This window comes from Chelonoidis abingdonii, chromosome 22, assembly GCF_003597395.2.
Source record: "Chelonoidis abingdonii isolate Lonesome George chromosome 22, CheloAbing_2.0, whole genome shotgun sequence".
Taxonomy (NCBI): Eukaryota; Metazoa; Chordata; order Testudines; family Testudinidae; genus Chelonoidis; species Chelonoidis abingdonii.
In genome coordinates this window covers 4472435-4488632 of record NC_133790.1, presented here as the reverse complement: position 1 = coordinate 4488632, position 16198 = coordinate 4472435, and the positions used below count along the sequence as shown (strand labels likewise).

Genomic DNA, 16198 nt, shown 5'->3' with positions numbered 1-16198 from the left:
GTTTTTAAACCTGCTACCTATAATTTCATTTGGTGACTCCCTAGTTCTTTGATTATGGGAATAAATACAATAACTTTTCCTTAAATCCACTTTCCAAACATCACTCATGATTTTATTATACTCTATCATATCCCCCTTCGTCTCCTCTTTTCCCAAGCTGAAGAGGCCTAGCCTCTAATCTTTCCTCGTATGGGAACCTCTCCAAAACCCCTAAATCATTTAGTTGCCCTTCTGAACCTTTTCTAGTGCTAGAATATCTTTTTTGAGTGAGGAAGACCATAAAATTGTACACAAGTATTCGACGATGTGGCGTACCATGGATTATATTAAGGGCAATAAGATATTCTCTGTCTTATCTTATATCCCCTTTTTAATGATTCCTAACATCCTGTTGCTTTTTTGAACCGCCTCTGCGCACTGCGTGGACATCTTTAGAAAGAAACTATCCACGATGACACTAAAGATCTTGTTTCCTGATTTGTTGTAGCTAAAATTTACCCCCCATTAATATTGTATGTATAGTTGGGGTTATTTTTTCCAATGTGGCATTCTTTACATATCCCATTAAATATCATTTTGCCATTTTGTTGCCCAATCACTTAGTTTTGTGAGATCTTTTGAAAGTTCTTCAACAATCTGCTTGGTCTTTAACTGTCTTGAGTAGTTAGGTATCAATTGCAAACTTTGCCACAGTCACTGTGTTACCCCTTTCTCTAGATCATTTATGAATAAAATTGAAATAGGATTGGTCCTAGACTGAACCACCTGGGGAAACACACCTAGTTACGCCTCTCCATTCTGAGAATTTACCATTAATTCCCTACCCTTTGTCCCTGTCCTTTTAACCAGTTCTCAGTCCATGAAAGGCCTTCCCTTTATCCATGAACAGCTTAATTTTACCGTAAGAGCCTTTGGTGAGGGACTATTGTCAAAGGCTTTCTGGAAATCTAAAGTACACTATGTCCACTGGATCCCCCTGTCCACATGTTATATTGACCCCTTCCAAAGAACTCTAATAGATAGTAAGACATGACTATGCTTCAACAGTTTTATATTTTCTAAATGTGTCTGAACAATTTTTTATTCTTAACTATTGTTTCGAACTAAATTTGCCCAGTACCAATGTTAAGACTTACCAGTCTGTGAATTGCCAAGATCAACTTCTAGAGCCCTTTTTTAAATAAATTGGCGTTACATTGCTAACTCCAGTCATTGGACACCGAAGCCAATTTAAAGAACAGGTTACAAGGCTTAGTTAATAGTTCCGCAACTTTCCAATTTGAGTTTTTTCAAGAAAACTCTGGTAAATGCCATCTGGTGCTGGTGACTTGTTAAATGTTGAGTTTATCAATTAATTCCAAAACCACCTCTAGTGCACTTCAAATCTGGTGACAGTTCCTCAGATTTGTCACCTACAAAAGCTGGCTCAGGTTTGGGAATCTCCTAACATCTTCTGCCGGAAAGACTGGAAGCAAAGATATCTCTTATTAGTTTCTCCGCAATGACTTTATCATCTTTAAGCGTCTTTTTGTATTTGATCATCAAGGGGCCCCACTGGTTGTTTAGCAGGCTTCCTGCTTCTGATGTACTTAAAAAACATTTTGTTATTACCTTTGGAGTTTTTGGCTAGCCGTTCTTCAAACTCCTCTTTGGCTTTTCTTATTACACTCTTGCACTTAAGCTGGCAGTGTTTGTGCTCCTTTCTATTTGCCTCACTAGGATTTGACTTCCACTTTTTAAAGGAAGTCTTTTTATCTCTCACTGCTTCTTTTACATGGTTGTTAAGCCACGGAGGCTCTTTTTTAGTCCTTTTACTGTGTTTCTTAATTTGGGGTATACATTGAAGTTGGGCCTCTATTATGTTGTCTTTAAAAAGGGCCCATGCAACTTGCAGGGATTTCACTTTAGTCAAGCTACCAGAATCTGTCCCAGGTGCTCTCCTTCCCTGCATTGGCTGGTGCTACCTCACCAATGCAGCCCTGAAATGGGCAAAGTCTAAGCGCCCTCTAGTGACAACACCATGTTCTAGCATAAAACCAACCAGCATCTTATTCAGAGCTGAGCAAGCCTCTCAAATAAACCAGGCGGTTTCTTCCTGCTGCACTCGGTCTGCAGGAGGAAAACTCTACCAATGTGGGCATCCAGATAAATGGTCAGTCACTTTGCTCCCCGCACACAGGCAGAGGCCTCAGCTTTGCATGAGTCCTGTGGAAAGTTGCAGACCTAAGGCATGAACAGTGGCTAAGAGAGACTATTGCTCCATGCATTTCATTTCGGTTAGTAGGCAGATGAACAAGATCCAACACTGGGAAGCTCCTATTCTCAAATTCCATTTCTTGGCTTTCAAACCTCAGTAAAAACATTCCCGCCAATGTATTTCCCCAGAGAAAGCCAAGAACAGCAATCGTTGCACTGTGCTGTCTCCAGGCATCTCCATGCGCTGGCTGCCAAACCCTCTGAGATCTCCTCATTGCTAATCTCTGCTACCCTGGCACTCAGAGCTGCACAGCCATGACTACAAGAGCTATTTTCCCCTGGATCTGCACTTCAGAGGGAGACAGGGAATTACAGGACCTTGGGAGTGCTTAATGCCTGCAGGTTCCAAGCGCATCCTGGTTCTCTCCAAGAAGCTCCTCAAATCAAGACATTGAGACTGTCTATTGAAACACATTAACCATGGGGTTTATTGATCATGTCTGCCCTGTAGGGGAGCCCATAGCACTCCCAAAGTCCTGTCCCAGCAAGCAGGGGTTCCATGTGATAGGAAAGCCAAAACAGATTCTCTTGGGTCAGTCTAGTCTATAATCCAAAGTTCTACCCAGGAACATGCAGGATGTCTCCCCTGGTTCATCGCTCTCACCTAAGTTCAGTGGCCTCTGTCCCGCTGCTTTGCCTGCTTCAAAGCTCCCTACTAGAACAGAAGACCATAATGGCTCACATATTGTATACTGTACTTCATATGAGATAACATGGGGCTCGGACATACTCAGTTTATTTGCTGAGTTGTGTTGGGAGGTGCAAAGCCTGTGAAACAAGTTATCTCCTTCGGGGAGCCGGCTTGCTGCTGTGGTTAACCACTCAAGCAAGCAGCCAGAAACCAGCTATTGCTAAACATTTTCCAACATCTGTCCTCCTCAACACCTGTATGTAAGTCCCTCCCCACTAGCCAGACATTTTTTCCCCAAGAAGCCAAAGGATTGTGCCAGTGAGGGGTTCTTTTTGCAAGGCCAGCTGTGCCTTCCCATAGCAGACATGTGGTCCCTGTCTTCCACAGGACATACTGCTCAGAAACAAGCGAGCATAATGCTGGCAGATTCAGCCACTGATTAATGATGCCTGTGGCGGGAAGACAGTGCCCAGGCAGGTTCCTGGAAGGGGCAGTTTCCTGGGTGATGTTGTGCTTGGAAGAGAGAGACTTTCCTGCACACGGTCTTGGACAGCTGCATTAACTGGTTCAGACAAAGTCAGTGTCGATCCAAACCACCACTTGGGTACCGTGCAGAAGCCATTGCTGATGTCTGTCTCTGCTGGAGGGTGTATCTGGCACACCTATCTTACAGGTGTGCCAGATACACCCACCTAGCAACTGGGCCCCCACCCTGTTCTCCTCTGGAATTTCACTGCTCCCTGTATCACCTGCCTGCTAGCCAGGCTGAGGAGCAGTTATCGTCCCAGCATGGCTCTCCCCTCTCAGTGTCCCCTCCTTTCCAACACAGGGCCCCAAACCTGCCCATGTTGAGTTAACCTGGCACACAGAGCCAGGGCTGCAAAACTTCCCTTGAGAGAGAGAGAGAAGCCAGGGTGAGTCCATCAGGAACTATCTCAGGTGTCTCTCTGGGTTTGCGCCTCTCAGAATTCCCCCTCCAAGAATCACTGCTCCCACCTCACAGGGGCGCTGCGCCGATACACAAGACGCAGCCAGGGAGTGTGACCAGTTCAGTGCTGGGCAGGTTGCCAGCTGTGGCCTGGCTCTGAGCCATGCACCACGTTAGGAGATGATCGTTGTTAGAGGAATTGGCATCAGTTACATCCCAGTGGCTGGCACGCAGCAGTGGCATAATCTCAGAGGAGCTCTCTGTGCCCAGGGCTTGTGATGGGCCAGGTGGTAGCCCAGGCCCATATCCTGAGGAAGAGGCTCTAGAAAGGAGGGGTGGGGTGGGAATGGAGGCCCAGGAGCAGCAGGGGCTAGGGGATAGGCAGCACCTTGACCCTGCTGCATGCCTGGGAAAGCACAGAGATAGAGCAGGGCCTCTGCACGGGTGGGGATAGCCGAAAGAGCACTAACGGGGGGGAGAGGGCCATCCCACAGAGGCGGCCAGCCAGCGGGACAGCTAGTGTGGATGGATGAGCTAAGAACCAGCCTGTCCCTCTGGAGGGCCCTAGATGTCACTGTTGCCTTCTCAGCCAAGCTGCTCACTTTCCATTTGATGCAGCCCTGGGCGATAGCTCCCCTATTTCAGGCGGGGGAGTATTCTAGCGCCCGCAGGATGGAGATTTAATTATCTCCTCCCCCAGCAGGTGACATGGGCTCCCTGTACTGTTATTGATCGCAGCAAACCATTGCTCCAAGATCAGGGCAGAGGACGGACTAGCATGGAGTGTTTAATCTGGTTTTCAGTGAGTGCGGTGCTTGTAGAGAAACCCTATTTGGATCAGCTGAAGCTCCCTAGTGAGGGAGGGGCACCTCCTGGGGCTGCTAGAGAAAGCCACTCGCAGTTGCACAACCACCATGAGTTGAATTGGTCCTGCAAAACCCCAACCTATTCTTGAGCTCCAGCTACGAACACCTTCTCTATTAGCTATTGACACGTACAAAGCACTCCTGTAACAGGAAGTGCCATTAAATCAGTATTACAGATGGAGGAAACTGAGGCAGAGAGAGATGACCTGCCTTGCTCACAGTGACACACAGCCAGGAATTGAACCCAGACTGACTCTTAGTCAAGCATCTTAATCATGAGCCCATCCTTTTGTCTAGAATCAAGGCCTGCAGCAGAGCCAGTCTGCAGGCAACCGAATGAGTGGCACTGGCCTGCAGCAGGCAGCTGGACCAGCGTGGTTGGAAAAGGCAGCAGCCCAGCTCTTAAGCCAAGCAGCAGCAGAGTGGTGGCTGCCCAAAACATTCACCCACAGCCGAGTTCCCAGCCTAGCTCCCGCCTTGTTCCAGTCCTGCTCCTGCCTTGTCTCACTCTGGGTGACTTTGGCTCTGGCACCTGGCCTCTGACTCGATCCCTGACCCTGGGCTCCAATTCCACTCTACCGCCTCCTGCTCTACCCAAGATTCCTGCCCGCCCGCACCGTTTGCAAGTTGCCGCAGAGAGGCCAGATGGAGTTTGCCGCTCGGCACAGACATAGATCATAGATTATTAAGGTTGGAAGGGACCTCAAGAGATCATCTAGTCCAACCCCCTGCTCAAAGCGGGACCAATCCCCAAGTGACCCCCTCCAGGATTGTGCAGCTCTGTGGGAGAATCCACACTCCCTCCCATTTTCTCCTTAGCGGCTGGTGAGCTAGGGATGAAGGCAGAAATGTAACGGGCAGGCTTACAAGCTTCCTGAAGCTAAAGTAGCCCTGCTCCTGCTGATGGTGACCGAGCAGGTCAAAAAAAGCAACATGCAGCTCAGCACAGATGAGGCAGGGAGGGGCTCTGCAGTTTGCCAAGTTGGGCCCTACCTAACCACAAGCTCCTGGGACTTTCCTGTGCAAAGAACCGTTTCCTTCCCTGTGTCTGATCAGATAGGGCTCAGTGAGTCACTGCTCAACAGAGCTAGGAGGCCCCCAGAATATTGATTTCAACAGCGGCAAACTCGGTACGAGGCATAAAAATAATCAGAGCATTTAGCCACAAGCCTGCAATTTCATTGTGAATAGCACACTACGGCCCCCAGGGCAAAAGGCTCATCACAAGAGAAGATGCAGCAAACAGTAACTGTCCTCTGGCCTGTGCCTTCCTATAAGAAAAGCTCACCCAGTGTCAGATGTTTGAGACCATGGGACAGGGACACATTACAAAGACTGGAACCTAAAGGCCCATGACTCGGACGGTCAAGAGAGGAATGGGGTCAGAGAAACACTACCCAACATTTCCCTCCCAGTGTGGGGTACGTGCCCCATGTTTGATACCTACGGTTACTGCCAGCAACTGCCTGGAGTTCAGCATTGGGGTGCCCACAGCCCATCATGCAGCGCTGGAGAGGGAACGGGCTCTGAAGAGTGGGCCGGGGGGTGACGTTGCCCAGGGCTGTCTCTGAGCAGCTCGCCCTGACACTCCCCTCCAGGTGGTGGCATGTGAGCCCAGGGCTAGGACCCCTGAAGAGGTGCCAGGGGTGTGACCACCCAGACTTTCTCAGATTGCTGAATAGGAGGTGGGTCCCTGTATAGAAGGGTTGAGAGCCACTGTCTTAAAGGGCCCAGGCCATGCCTGAAGATGTTCACAGAAGAGACTTAACCACAGACAGGTACAGAGAGATTTTTATGTTATTCATTTAAACAAGGAACATTAAAACTGAGATTCCTTTACCCATTTAAGTGCAAAATAGTAACATGCCCCTTGTACATTAGTATAAATTAAAGCAGCGTCCCAGTTGTAATACTGTCTGGGCCAGTTCCTCAGCTGGGGTAACTCCATCGGCTTCCCAGGAGCTGTCTGATTCACGCCAGCTAACGACTGGCCCCTTGCGTATAGCATCAAAAGCAGCGGGCGAGTGAAGGTCAAGAGGACAGAACAGCAGTTTCAAAATCCCCAAGCCAGGTGGAAGAACTAACCAGGGTCACCACGACCCCCATTCCATATGCTCAGCAGTGTCTGCGCCTGGCAAATGCTCTTCGCTGAAGGCTCTCTCTTGCTGGATGCCAGGTGTCTTTTAGGGTTGAGGTTGCTCAGCAGTTCTCAGGGCTAGGCCCTGTTGTGGCTAAATACAGCACGTCCCGTACTTATGTAACACAGACTGAGGCAACCTTAAGCCTAGTTAGATGTCTACCTAGGACACTGCACCCAAGAGATGTCGGGATGGATAGGGTCACTCCAGTGCCAGGAGGGGGCTGGATGGACCAGGAAATGAGACTCTGAGAACCCCTGGGCAGGTGGCAAGTTGTCTAATGGTCTGGCAGGAAGCTGCTCACAGTCAGGTTGTCTCCTTCGTTCTCCGAGCTGTTGTCTGTGGACAACTTCATCCTCTTTATCTTGCTGGTCTTCTCCCCATTGGCCACTGGCTCGCTGTTGGGCAGCAGGGCCGAGATACACACCATCTCAGTGTTGTTGTGCCGGCGCACCCGGCAGACACGCTTCTGGCGCCACAGCAGGGTGGCGAGGATGGCGGTGCAGATGATGAAGGTGGCAGCCACAAGAGCTAGGATGAAGATGGCCAGCAAACACTTCCCCACCAGGATATTTGTGTGAATGGGCAGAACCTGCAAGGGGAGTTTCGCTGTGACAGAGCCACCCGCTGTGGGCCTCGCGTGAGGAGAATGCGTCTTTCCCACCACAGAGAGGCCAGGCCTCCAACTGGCCAACTCCTTCACAAGCAGAACTCCGTCAGAGGACTCTGTCTGAGATTCAGGTGGTGAAGTAGGTGAGCTCTCCCCCAGCTCCTTCACTCCCATTGGCCCGACAGAGGAGACATGTTCCATGCTCTCTGTGCTGCTCACGAGGATTTCTTCTGTCCCAACGACTACCGCTTCTGAGGAGACATTGCTGCAGCCCTGAGTTGGGGCCGCCTTGGCTAGGGTATCAAGATGGCTGCCCGCTGTAACTTTGACCACTTCTGTGGAGATGTTGTCAGTACTGTCATCAAACAATGGCTCTGCTGTAGCGGTAGAATCATTATATTGGTTTTCTTGGGACGTACTTTCGTCTAACTGGTCAGGATCTGGAGAGGACTTGGGTTCTTCCATGGGATGCTCTGAAGGAGTCATGGAGAATGTGTTGTTGTGGCTGGTGGTGGTGGTGGTGGTCTCTTCAGTGGAATGATTGGATGACTTCACCTCAGCTTCCCTCTTCTCACGGTTAAACACAGAGAAGTCAGTGCTCCCAGCCCCTGCTGTGTCCCACAGCCACTGGCCCCGCTGAGAGCCCTCAGCTGCAGGAAGCCCGCCTGCTGCCATGCTCTCTCGAACTGTATCATCTTGGCCACTGAGCTGGATGGCTGGCAGCTTGTAAGCAGAGGCCTGGAGCAGGCTCGAAAACAGCAGCAGCAGAGTGGCCCGGATTGGAGCCATTTGATCTAGGAGGAGAAAACAAAGAGATTAAATTAATGGTAAAAAAGAAAAGGCTCAGAAGGTAACTGCAGGCGCCAGAGAAGTTGATAAAACATCCCAGTAGAGATGAGGTCTCAACATGTGTGAGGATTCTGCTGTGCATTTCCATTCTCTGTCTCACCGATGCTAACTGGGTGTGTCCAATGGCAACACCGCAGGTTGAAAGTGTCACTACAGCAGAATGCACTCGCTGCCTCTTCTCCCCACCTCACACCTTCGCAGCCTAATAACTCCTTTGTTGCTTCCAGCACGTGCAAGTTGTGAGGAGGAGGAGGAGGAGGATTACAGTGGCACTTAGAAACCACTGCCCTAGATGAAGACCCCCGTACACTAGGTGCTGTCCAGATAAAGAAAGACACCTCTCTCTGCCCCAGGAAGCCTACACTCTCAGGCAGGGGAGACAATGAACAGTGTTTGGCTAGAGAACGGAGTCTCAGCCCATGGGCTCAGAAAGCTGTCCATGTCATTCAAGGGGTACCAGGTGGCACGGAGAACTGCACCAGGCAGCTCCGCAGGAGGCGTGTTTGCTACTAATGACTGTATTTCTCATGACAGAGCAGGATCAAGACCTCTCCTTAAGCTAGAGCTACCAGAGAGCTGTTAGTGAACAGGTACGTCTGACTGACTGCCGCCCCAGCATGCCACCTGGAGACCGCTGCCTTCAGCATCCTAACAAGCGTGGGCCTTCAGTTTGCAGGTATATGCAGAAGGCAGCCTGGGTTTGCTAACCACATGCCAATCTCTGTAGGGCTCCTCCCTCCCTCTGACTACACTATAGAGCAGTGGTTCTCAAACTTGTTTGATTGTGCCCCCTTTCTTTGTGCCTGTGGTAGTTTATGCCTCCGCCCCGAGTGTCTGGCCAGCAGCCACAGAGCAGAGAAGCAGCACCTGCCAGCTGGGCACCCAACTCTGAAGGCAGCGCCGCCACCAGCAGCAGTAGTAAGGGTGGCACAGTATTGCATTGCCATCCTTACTTCTGTGCTGCCGCTGGTGGAGGTGATACCTTCAGAGCTGGGCACCCAGCCAGCAGCTGCTGCTATCCATGGATGCAAGAGCATGAATGTGCGCAGTCAGTCTCCCACCCCTCCACCTCCAAGGCTTCTCATGCCCTGCCAGTATACATTCTGCGCCCCCCAGTTGCAGTGCCTCTGCTATAGAGAATGGGCTTCTCCATCAGGGAGCCATGCCAGGGAGAACACTGCCTAGTTGTCTGATGGGTAGCAAATGGAACTGACTAAAACCCCAAAGACTCTGGCTACTGATGGAAACACGTTACACTTGCATCTTAAATGAATGGATCGTATCATCCGCCACTCTATGAGGGGCCCCCTCCTTGGTGAGGTTTTGCCTCATTAGCAGCTGGGAAATGAAAACCTTAATGCTTCCTCCCCCACCTCCCGAAGGTTTTCAAAAATCTGGGATATTTTACCCTCAGGGAAAACCAATGAGCCTTGACCGGGACTCGTACACCAGCTACCTGGGCCCAGTCATGGGTCACTTGCATGACTTCTGCTGCTGCTCAGAGCTGGAGATGGTGACGCAATGCTTCTGTTTGATAGGCCCTAAAAGCCCAGTCGAGGATGGTACTAGGTATTCTACGCATTACGAAGAGATGGGCCTTGCCTCACTGAGCTCTCTGGCTGCCACGTGACCCACAAAAATCAGGGGAGAGGAGTGGGGCACCCAAGGGAGCAGGGCTGCAACCCCAATCAGCCTCCCTTCACCCCTCTGCACAGCCATTGCCAAGTGCCCCGGGGATTTGGCAGAGGACAGTGGAATGACTCCATGGGGTCCTATGGGGAGCTCGTCTCCCGCAAACTTCAGAACTCCCCCAATTTCAATTGCATGCCCCCCACTGGCTCTGTGGGGCGGATGTGTTGTCCCTTCCCTGCAGCACTGATCCATGGCACTGCCTCTCTGCTCTTACACCATGCAAGAATCTCTCGGATTCATGCCATTTATAGTGTTGTGGATGGCAGCTCTCAGGCATGGAGGGATTTGCTCCCATGTCAGCTACCCATGCACCTGCACTGCTCCAAGACCCTAGCAGAGAAAACCACTGCACTATCTGCTACAATTAGCTCCAGTGCCACAAACCCTGTTTCAAAACAGGAATCGGCTCCACCTGTGGAAACTGCAGATAAAAGCAATGCACTGGCCTGGGTTTGCATGCATCCTGTTTTGCAGCATCCCTCTTCCTCCCCCATCTGCCCTCCGCCCCCGGCTCCATGCACCATAGGAGTTTTATTACATGTGGAGGGGTGTACAGATTTCATTGAGGGGGCTCTTCCCCACACACACACCGCTCCTCTCACTGCTGCAGGATTGCTTTCAGAACCCAACTGTGAGCAATCTGGTACCAGTGCAACTAACTGGGGAGCAGTCACTAGGTCAAACCCCCTGTACAAACAAAGCCTAAGTCAAGTGCTGTGGAAAGAGAGTTAATGGAAAACCAGGGAGTAGGGGGGGAGGGTTCTCTAGCATGGCTAGTGAGATCACTGCCTTTGGAGGCCAAACAATTGGATTATTTTGAGTCCAAATGGCTGTTACTCCTGAGTGGTTTTAAATGTCCCTTTCAGATGTCATTAATTTAAGTTACAGACTAATTACCTTACAAGGATTTCCTTCCCAGAGAGAGAAGGTAGCTATGACAGAGAGCAGATAACATCTCTGCTGGGGAGCCAGAGAAAGTTTGCAAGTTTGCAAGAAAATGCACTTTAAGGAAGTAGAATCTCAAACCAGCTCAAAAAATAACCATGTAAAAGCTCTGGAGTCCTGTTAACTCATGAGTAGCAATGTTAAAAGGGTTAGACGTAACTCAACAGCCTGCCCTGCTGTAGCACTGGCATTCCAGGTAGCTCCCAAAGCACTCAAACTGCCTCTATATATATATATATAAAAAAACAACTCATGTCACCACTGAAATGCAGCCTCCTCTGGGGCAGAACACAGTGATTCTGTAAAAGATGAACTGTAGAATTTTGCGGGAAATGACGCTCACATTCAAGTGAAATTATAGAGTGATTGAGGTTAACAGGCTGTAATTACCCAAGGAGGAATTTGGTCTGGACAGCATGTTACTACTGTAGTCTTATGAAAAGTGCCTGCATATTTTTGAAGCACCTCAATTGTCACCTCAATAGAAAGATGGCTCTTTCAGCGGCCCCTGCCGCCGTCATCTCAGGGAGAAACAGCTCTCCCACCTACTGATCCTCCAGCACTCTGTACTCCAGCTGCCTAAATCCTCCTGCAGATGACGCCCATCTCATTCTCGTGGTTTAGGTGCAGTTTGTTTGCTCCTGATCCTCAGCAGCAATTTGACTTGCAATATTCAAGCAAAGACCCCAGTGCAGAGTTCACACACTGTCTACCGCCCTGGAAGGCTGTGGGCAGAGAGGGAAGCCATGCGCCACTGCCTTCCAAATGACTGCGAGATTTGGGGTACATTTATAGAGGGACTGAGCAAGGCAGTAGCCCAGCAAGGAGCCTGGGTGTGTGTTTGGGTCTCTAGAATGGCTCCACTCACAGGTAGAGAGAAAACGTTTTCAGGATGGGCAGGAAGATGGGGCAAACCACAAAGACGATGTTTACAGAAAAGCAAACACACCCAGAGCCAAGTTTCAGATGTAAACAGCAGCTAGGCTAGGGTGAAGGAGGAAACCATCAGTTCTGCCTTGGTTTCAAGGGTCAGCACTCCACCCTTTTTGGGTCAGGGGCATCCCCAATTGACACAAACGTGACCCTGGTTTTGAGCACTCCACTGTGGATTTGGTGCTCAGGAGCAGATCTCAGCAGCAAGGAGCCCACCAGAGCCTGGTTTATTTGTGCTGCTGGGAGCTACCACTGGGAACATCTGCTGGAGATTCTCTAGGGCAGACAAGAGTTCAGGACCAAGATGGGATGCATTGCACTATGGTTCCACATATTGTGACAGGATAGAGGTCTTGAGGCTGATCTCTCTCTCCTTCACACTAGGGGCAATCAGGAGTAACTCCTGGGGGTTACTCAGCATGACACAAGCCTGTTGTCAGAGAGGTTATTCTCACACCAGGACAGGCAACCAAATGCAGAGAGGTGAAAGGTTTGTAACACGATGGATAAAATCCAGGCTTTTTAAAATAAAATAAAAGGACATTTTAAATAAATTTAAAAAAGCTTCTCTGATTATTATTTAAATATTTTTTCTTTTTAAAATTAAACCCATGTACATTTGAAATTATGAAAACCTGTATTAAGGCCTAAATTGACTATAATCTATTAAAATAAAGTAAATTAAATAAATAATAATCAAGCAGTACATTTGGTGCCAAAAGTTTTTAAGAAAGTCAAACTCCTGAACTGGTGGATGTCCCTGGCTAAGCACTTGGAACCAGAGTTCACTGAAGTGCTAAAGCAGCTTTTGACAGCAGTAATCTCTTCTGCTGGTTCAGACAGAATATTAGGTTCAATTCAGTTTACTCAGTTCAATGACCAGTTCATTTGAAGTTGCGAAACTGAGTGGCAGTTGAAAGAGCAGAAAAGCTTGTTTTCTGCTTCCAATCTATGAATAAAATTGAAGCAAGAGCGGATAAGATCCACTAGGTTCTAAAATCTTGATGGGACTGGTCACCAGAAATTAGTTCTATTTATTAACTATAGATAATAATTCCTTTGTTTAATAAATCATTTAGTTTTAAGTGCAAAAGATGTTTGAGAAATGTACTTTTTTTTCTTATGTATCAAGTACATTTAATGTAGTTTTATTTAAAAACAATTTTTAAAATACTGGTTTTGTGCATTTATTTAATTCCAATTTCTCTACAAATGCAGCTTGATCCAAGCCACAAGTAAAAAATTAATCACCTCGTAAGAAAGAAATGCATCATTCACCATTTTCTTACCATCAAAAATGTAAAAATTAAGAATCTGAATAAATGTACAGTAAGCTAGCTAATTGCTTAAGTGATATAGAGATAGTGTCTCCTCCTGCTTAGCAAAAAGTCGTAACAAATTATACAAATCAGTGAGAATCAGAAAAAGGTTACTACAGCACAAATTCAAAACCAGACTAAAATTGATCACTTAAATCGACCTTTCCTACTTGCTGCTTTAAACTACGATTAGCACAGGTGAGTTAAATCACTAATTCCTCCCTCATTTTGGGGGTGGGGACACAGTGAAAAGCTAAGTGTCAAACAGATAGCTAAGGGTTAATGTTTCTTTTACCTGTAAAGGGTTAACAAAGGGAACCAAACACCTGACCAGAGGACCAACCAAAAACAAGATTTTTCAAATCTCAAGGGAGGGAAGTTTTGGGTGTGTGTTCTTTGTCTCGTCTGTTGCTTTCTAGTCTCTGAGGGGATCACTATCTCCAGGCTTTCTAATCTTCTATTTCCAAGGTGTGAGTACAAAGGTAGAAAGACAATAGGCTTATATTGTTTTTGTATTTACATATGTGTAGTTTGCTGGAATGTTTTAAATTGTATTTCTTTTCGGATAAGGCTGTTTATTCATTTTTTTCTTTTAAGCCAATCACCCTGTATATTGTCACCTTGATACAGAGACCATTTTTATGTCTTTTTCTTTCTTTTTATATAAAGCTTTCTTTTTAAGACCTGTTGGATTTTTTCCTAGTTGGGGCTCAAGGGGATTGATTCTGCAGCTCACCAAGGAATTGGTGGGAGGAAGAAAACAGAGGGGAAGAGAAAATCTCTTTGTGTTAGAGTTACAAAGCTTGCATTGGCAGGGACTTGGAGTGAGTGGTGAGACAGGACCTGGATCTCTCCTGGTTGCGTTTCAAGAATTGAAAACAGGGTGATCGTCCAGGGCCATCCAGGGAGGGAAGCCTGGGAGAAAGTAACGAGGAGACAAGAGGAGGGGGTGTTTCCCTTGTTGTGAAGACTCAGGCATCTGAGTTGTGGGGTCCCCAGGGAAGGTTTTGGAGAGACCAAGTGAGCCAGGCACTGGAATTCCTGCGGTGGCAGCGCTATCAGATCTTAAAAGCTGGTAATTAGCAATTGGAGATTTCCGCTAGCACTTCAATTTTCTGAAACTCTAAGGTTCAGAGAGAGAGCTGTGACTCTGAGGAACAATTATTTTCCTATAATTTAAGGCCAGGGTTTCTTGTAGAGGCGATTCAATAAAAATGAAAAGGCCCTGATTCCAGCCTAATAGAAAGCGGGCCTGGGATTAGCAAGGAAGGACTAAGTGTCTCGCACCGTCTTGTGGGGGGGGGGGCAGGGGAAGCAATGTGAATGCAGCTAGGAGATTGATTTCTCTGGGCGGGCCTCCCCTCTCTGTTCCTTGTTCTGTCCCCCTTACCGAAATGCTGCACAGCAGCCTTCCAGAGAACTTCCACATTCACAGTGGGTCTGAATTTAGGCCAAACAAATCCGCAGCCCCTTACAGAGATGTACCTTCCAGGGGTCTCCCAACAGAGCTCTTCGTGATCTAACCAAGTTTTTCCAGTGCGAGCCCATGTCAGGGCACCCTGGGACACCCAGAAGTAGGTGGACACTGAGCAGGTTTAAGTCCCTGGAGCGGTGCTGAATTACACTGGCTCAGAATGGACAAGCTGATCCATGGGAGGAAGGCTGGCGCACTTACAAAGGGCCAGGCGAAGATGCTATTACAAAGCCAGCAAGAATTCAATCACCAGGATGCCACCCACATCTCAGGCCAAAAGATAATAAATCTCTGCCTGCGACACTGCCTTTCCGGTCCCTTGTCACAGCAGAATGGCTCCACCCCGACAACTGGACTCCGGAAGCTCTCAGGGAGCCATGGAGCCCTGGTAACATGGGCACTGCTTTGAAATCCATTACCCGTCACATCTGCACAGAGGCTAACGTACAAGGAAAATGGCTCTAGAGCCTTCCAGGTAGCGTTCTATTAAGCATCAAGATCCCTGTCTAGGAAGGCAGCGCTCTCCAATGGTCAAGGTGACCGACTGGGTCCTACCCCACCTCTGCCCTGACTTGCTTTGTGACCTTTTCCAGGTTAATCCATATGCTTAACACTAGTAAGCCTTTGCATTCCATGTGCCTCGGTTTCCCCATCTCTACAGGTGGGGAGAACAGCACTTACTCAGTTCAATACAGCACACACAGATCCACAGCTGAGCCCTACCCAAATGCTAGTTCTCAATGGCATCAGTCAGAAAGAGGTTTTTGCCTTCCTCTACAGCCATGAAACCCCATTGCATGGAAATCAGCCTAGGTCTAGGGTAAGTCTTAGGTTTGGCATTTGAAATAAACCTGAGTCAATTGTCATACTGGAGCCACAGATCTGCCTGGTGCTTCGCTGAACACATCTCGCTCAAGGAGCTGCTGGCTGAGCGGCCCCAGGCGCTGCAGCTGTTAAGGAAGATCACTCGGTGGGCTCTTAACATGCCCCCAGCTGACTGAGCTCCAAGCCCACCCACTCAGCGCCGCCTTCCCCACCCCCATAGCTGCTTACCCTGGCTTGAAGAGGGCTGCCGGCAAAGGATGGGAGCAGGCATCACTCGCAGAGACCCAGTGCAGCGTGTGCCAGGGGGAAATGCTTAACACTGCCTCATCTCTGCAAAACACCGAAAGAAGAAGTGGCCCTTTCCAAGCCCGACTGGTTCTCTGCGCTACTGCGATAATTCAGGAAGCCTCCCTGCCCGTGTATGAGCAAGAGACGAAGGCGGAAGAGAAGTTGTGGTTTGGAGAGAACACATGACGCTGCTCCCAGAAAGAGTGCATCATAGCTGAAAAGGAGAATCGCCACTAGGCCCACAGACCGGCTTTTAAGGGACGTGTCACTAGCTGGGGAGCCAGCAAGTCAGAGGGCATCTCAGACTCACGCTGGGCTTAGCAGCCTGATAAACCTTACCCAGAGCAATGGCAGAGGCAGGAGAAGATGGAAACCCTGCAACTGAGCCCCAATTAAATGGCCCAAGAGAGTCAGAATTCAAGGAGGTAAACATGTTACAAAGTC

General features: G+C 48.6%; 1 protein-coding gene across 1 annotated transcript; it reads right to left on the bottom strand.

Moving 5' to 3' along the window:
• Nucleotides 1–6465: 6465 nt before the first annotated feature.
• SELPLG (selectin P ligand) lies at nt 6466–15866 on the bottom strand. The gene is made up of 2 exons (XM_075059933.1): nt 15695–15866; nt 6466–8223 (listed from the first exon to the last, which is right to left on the bottom strand). The coding sequence occupies exons 1-2, from the start codon at nt 15735–15737 to the stop codon at nt 7097–7099; spliced, it is 1170 nt and encodes a 389-aa protein (XP_074916034.1). The 5' UTR covers nt 15738–15866; the 3' UTR covers nt 6466–7096.
• Between the last annotated feature and the right edge of the window lie 332 nt (nt 15867–16198).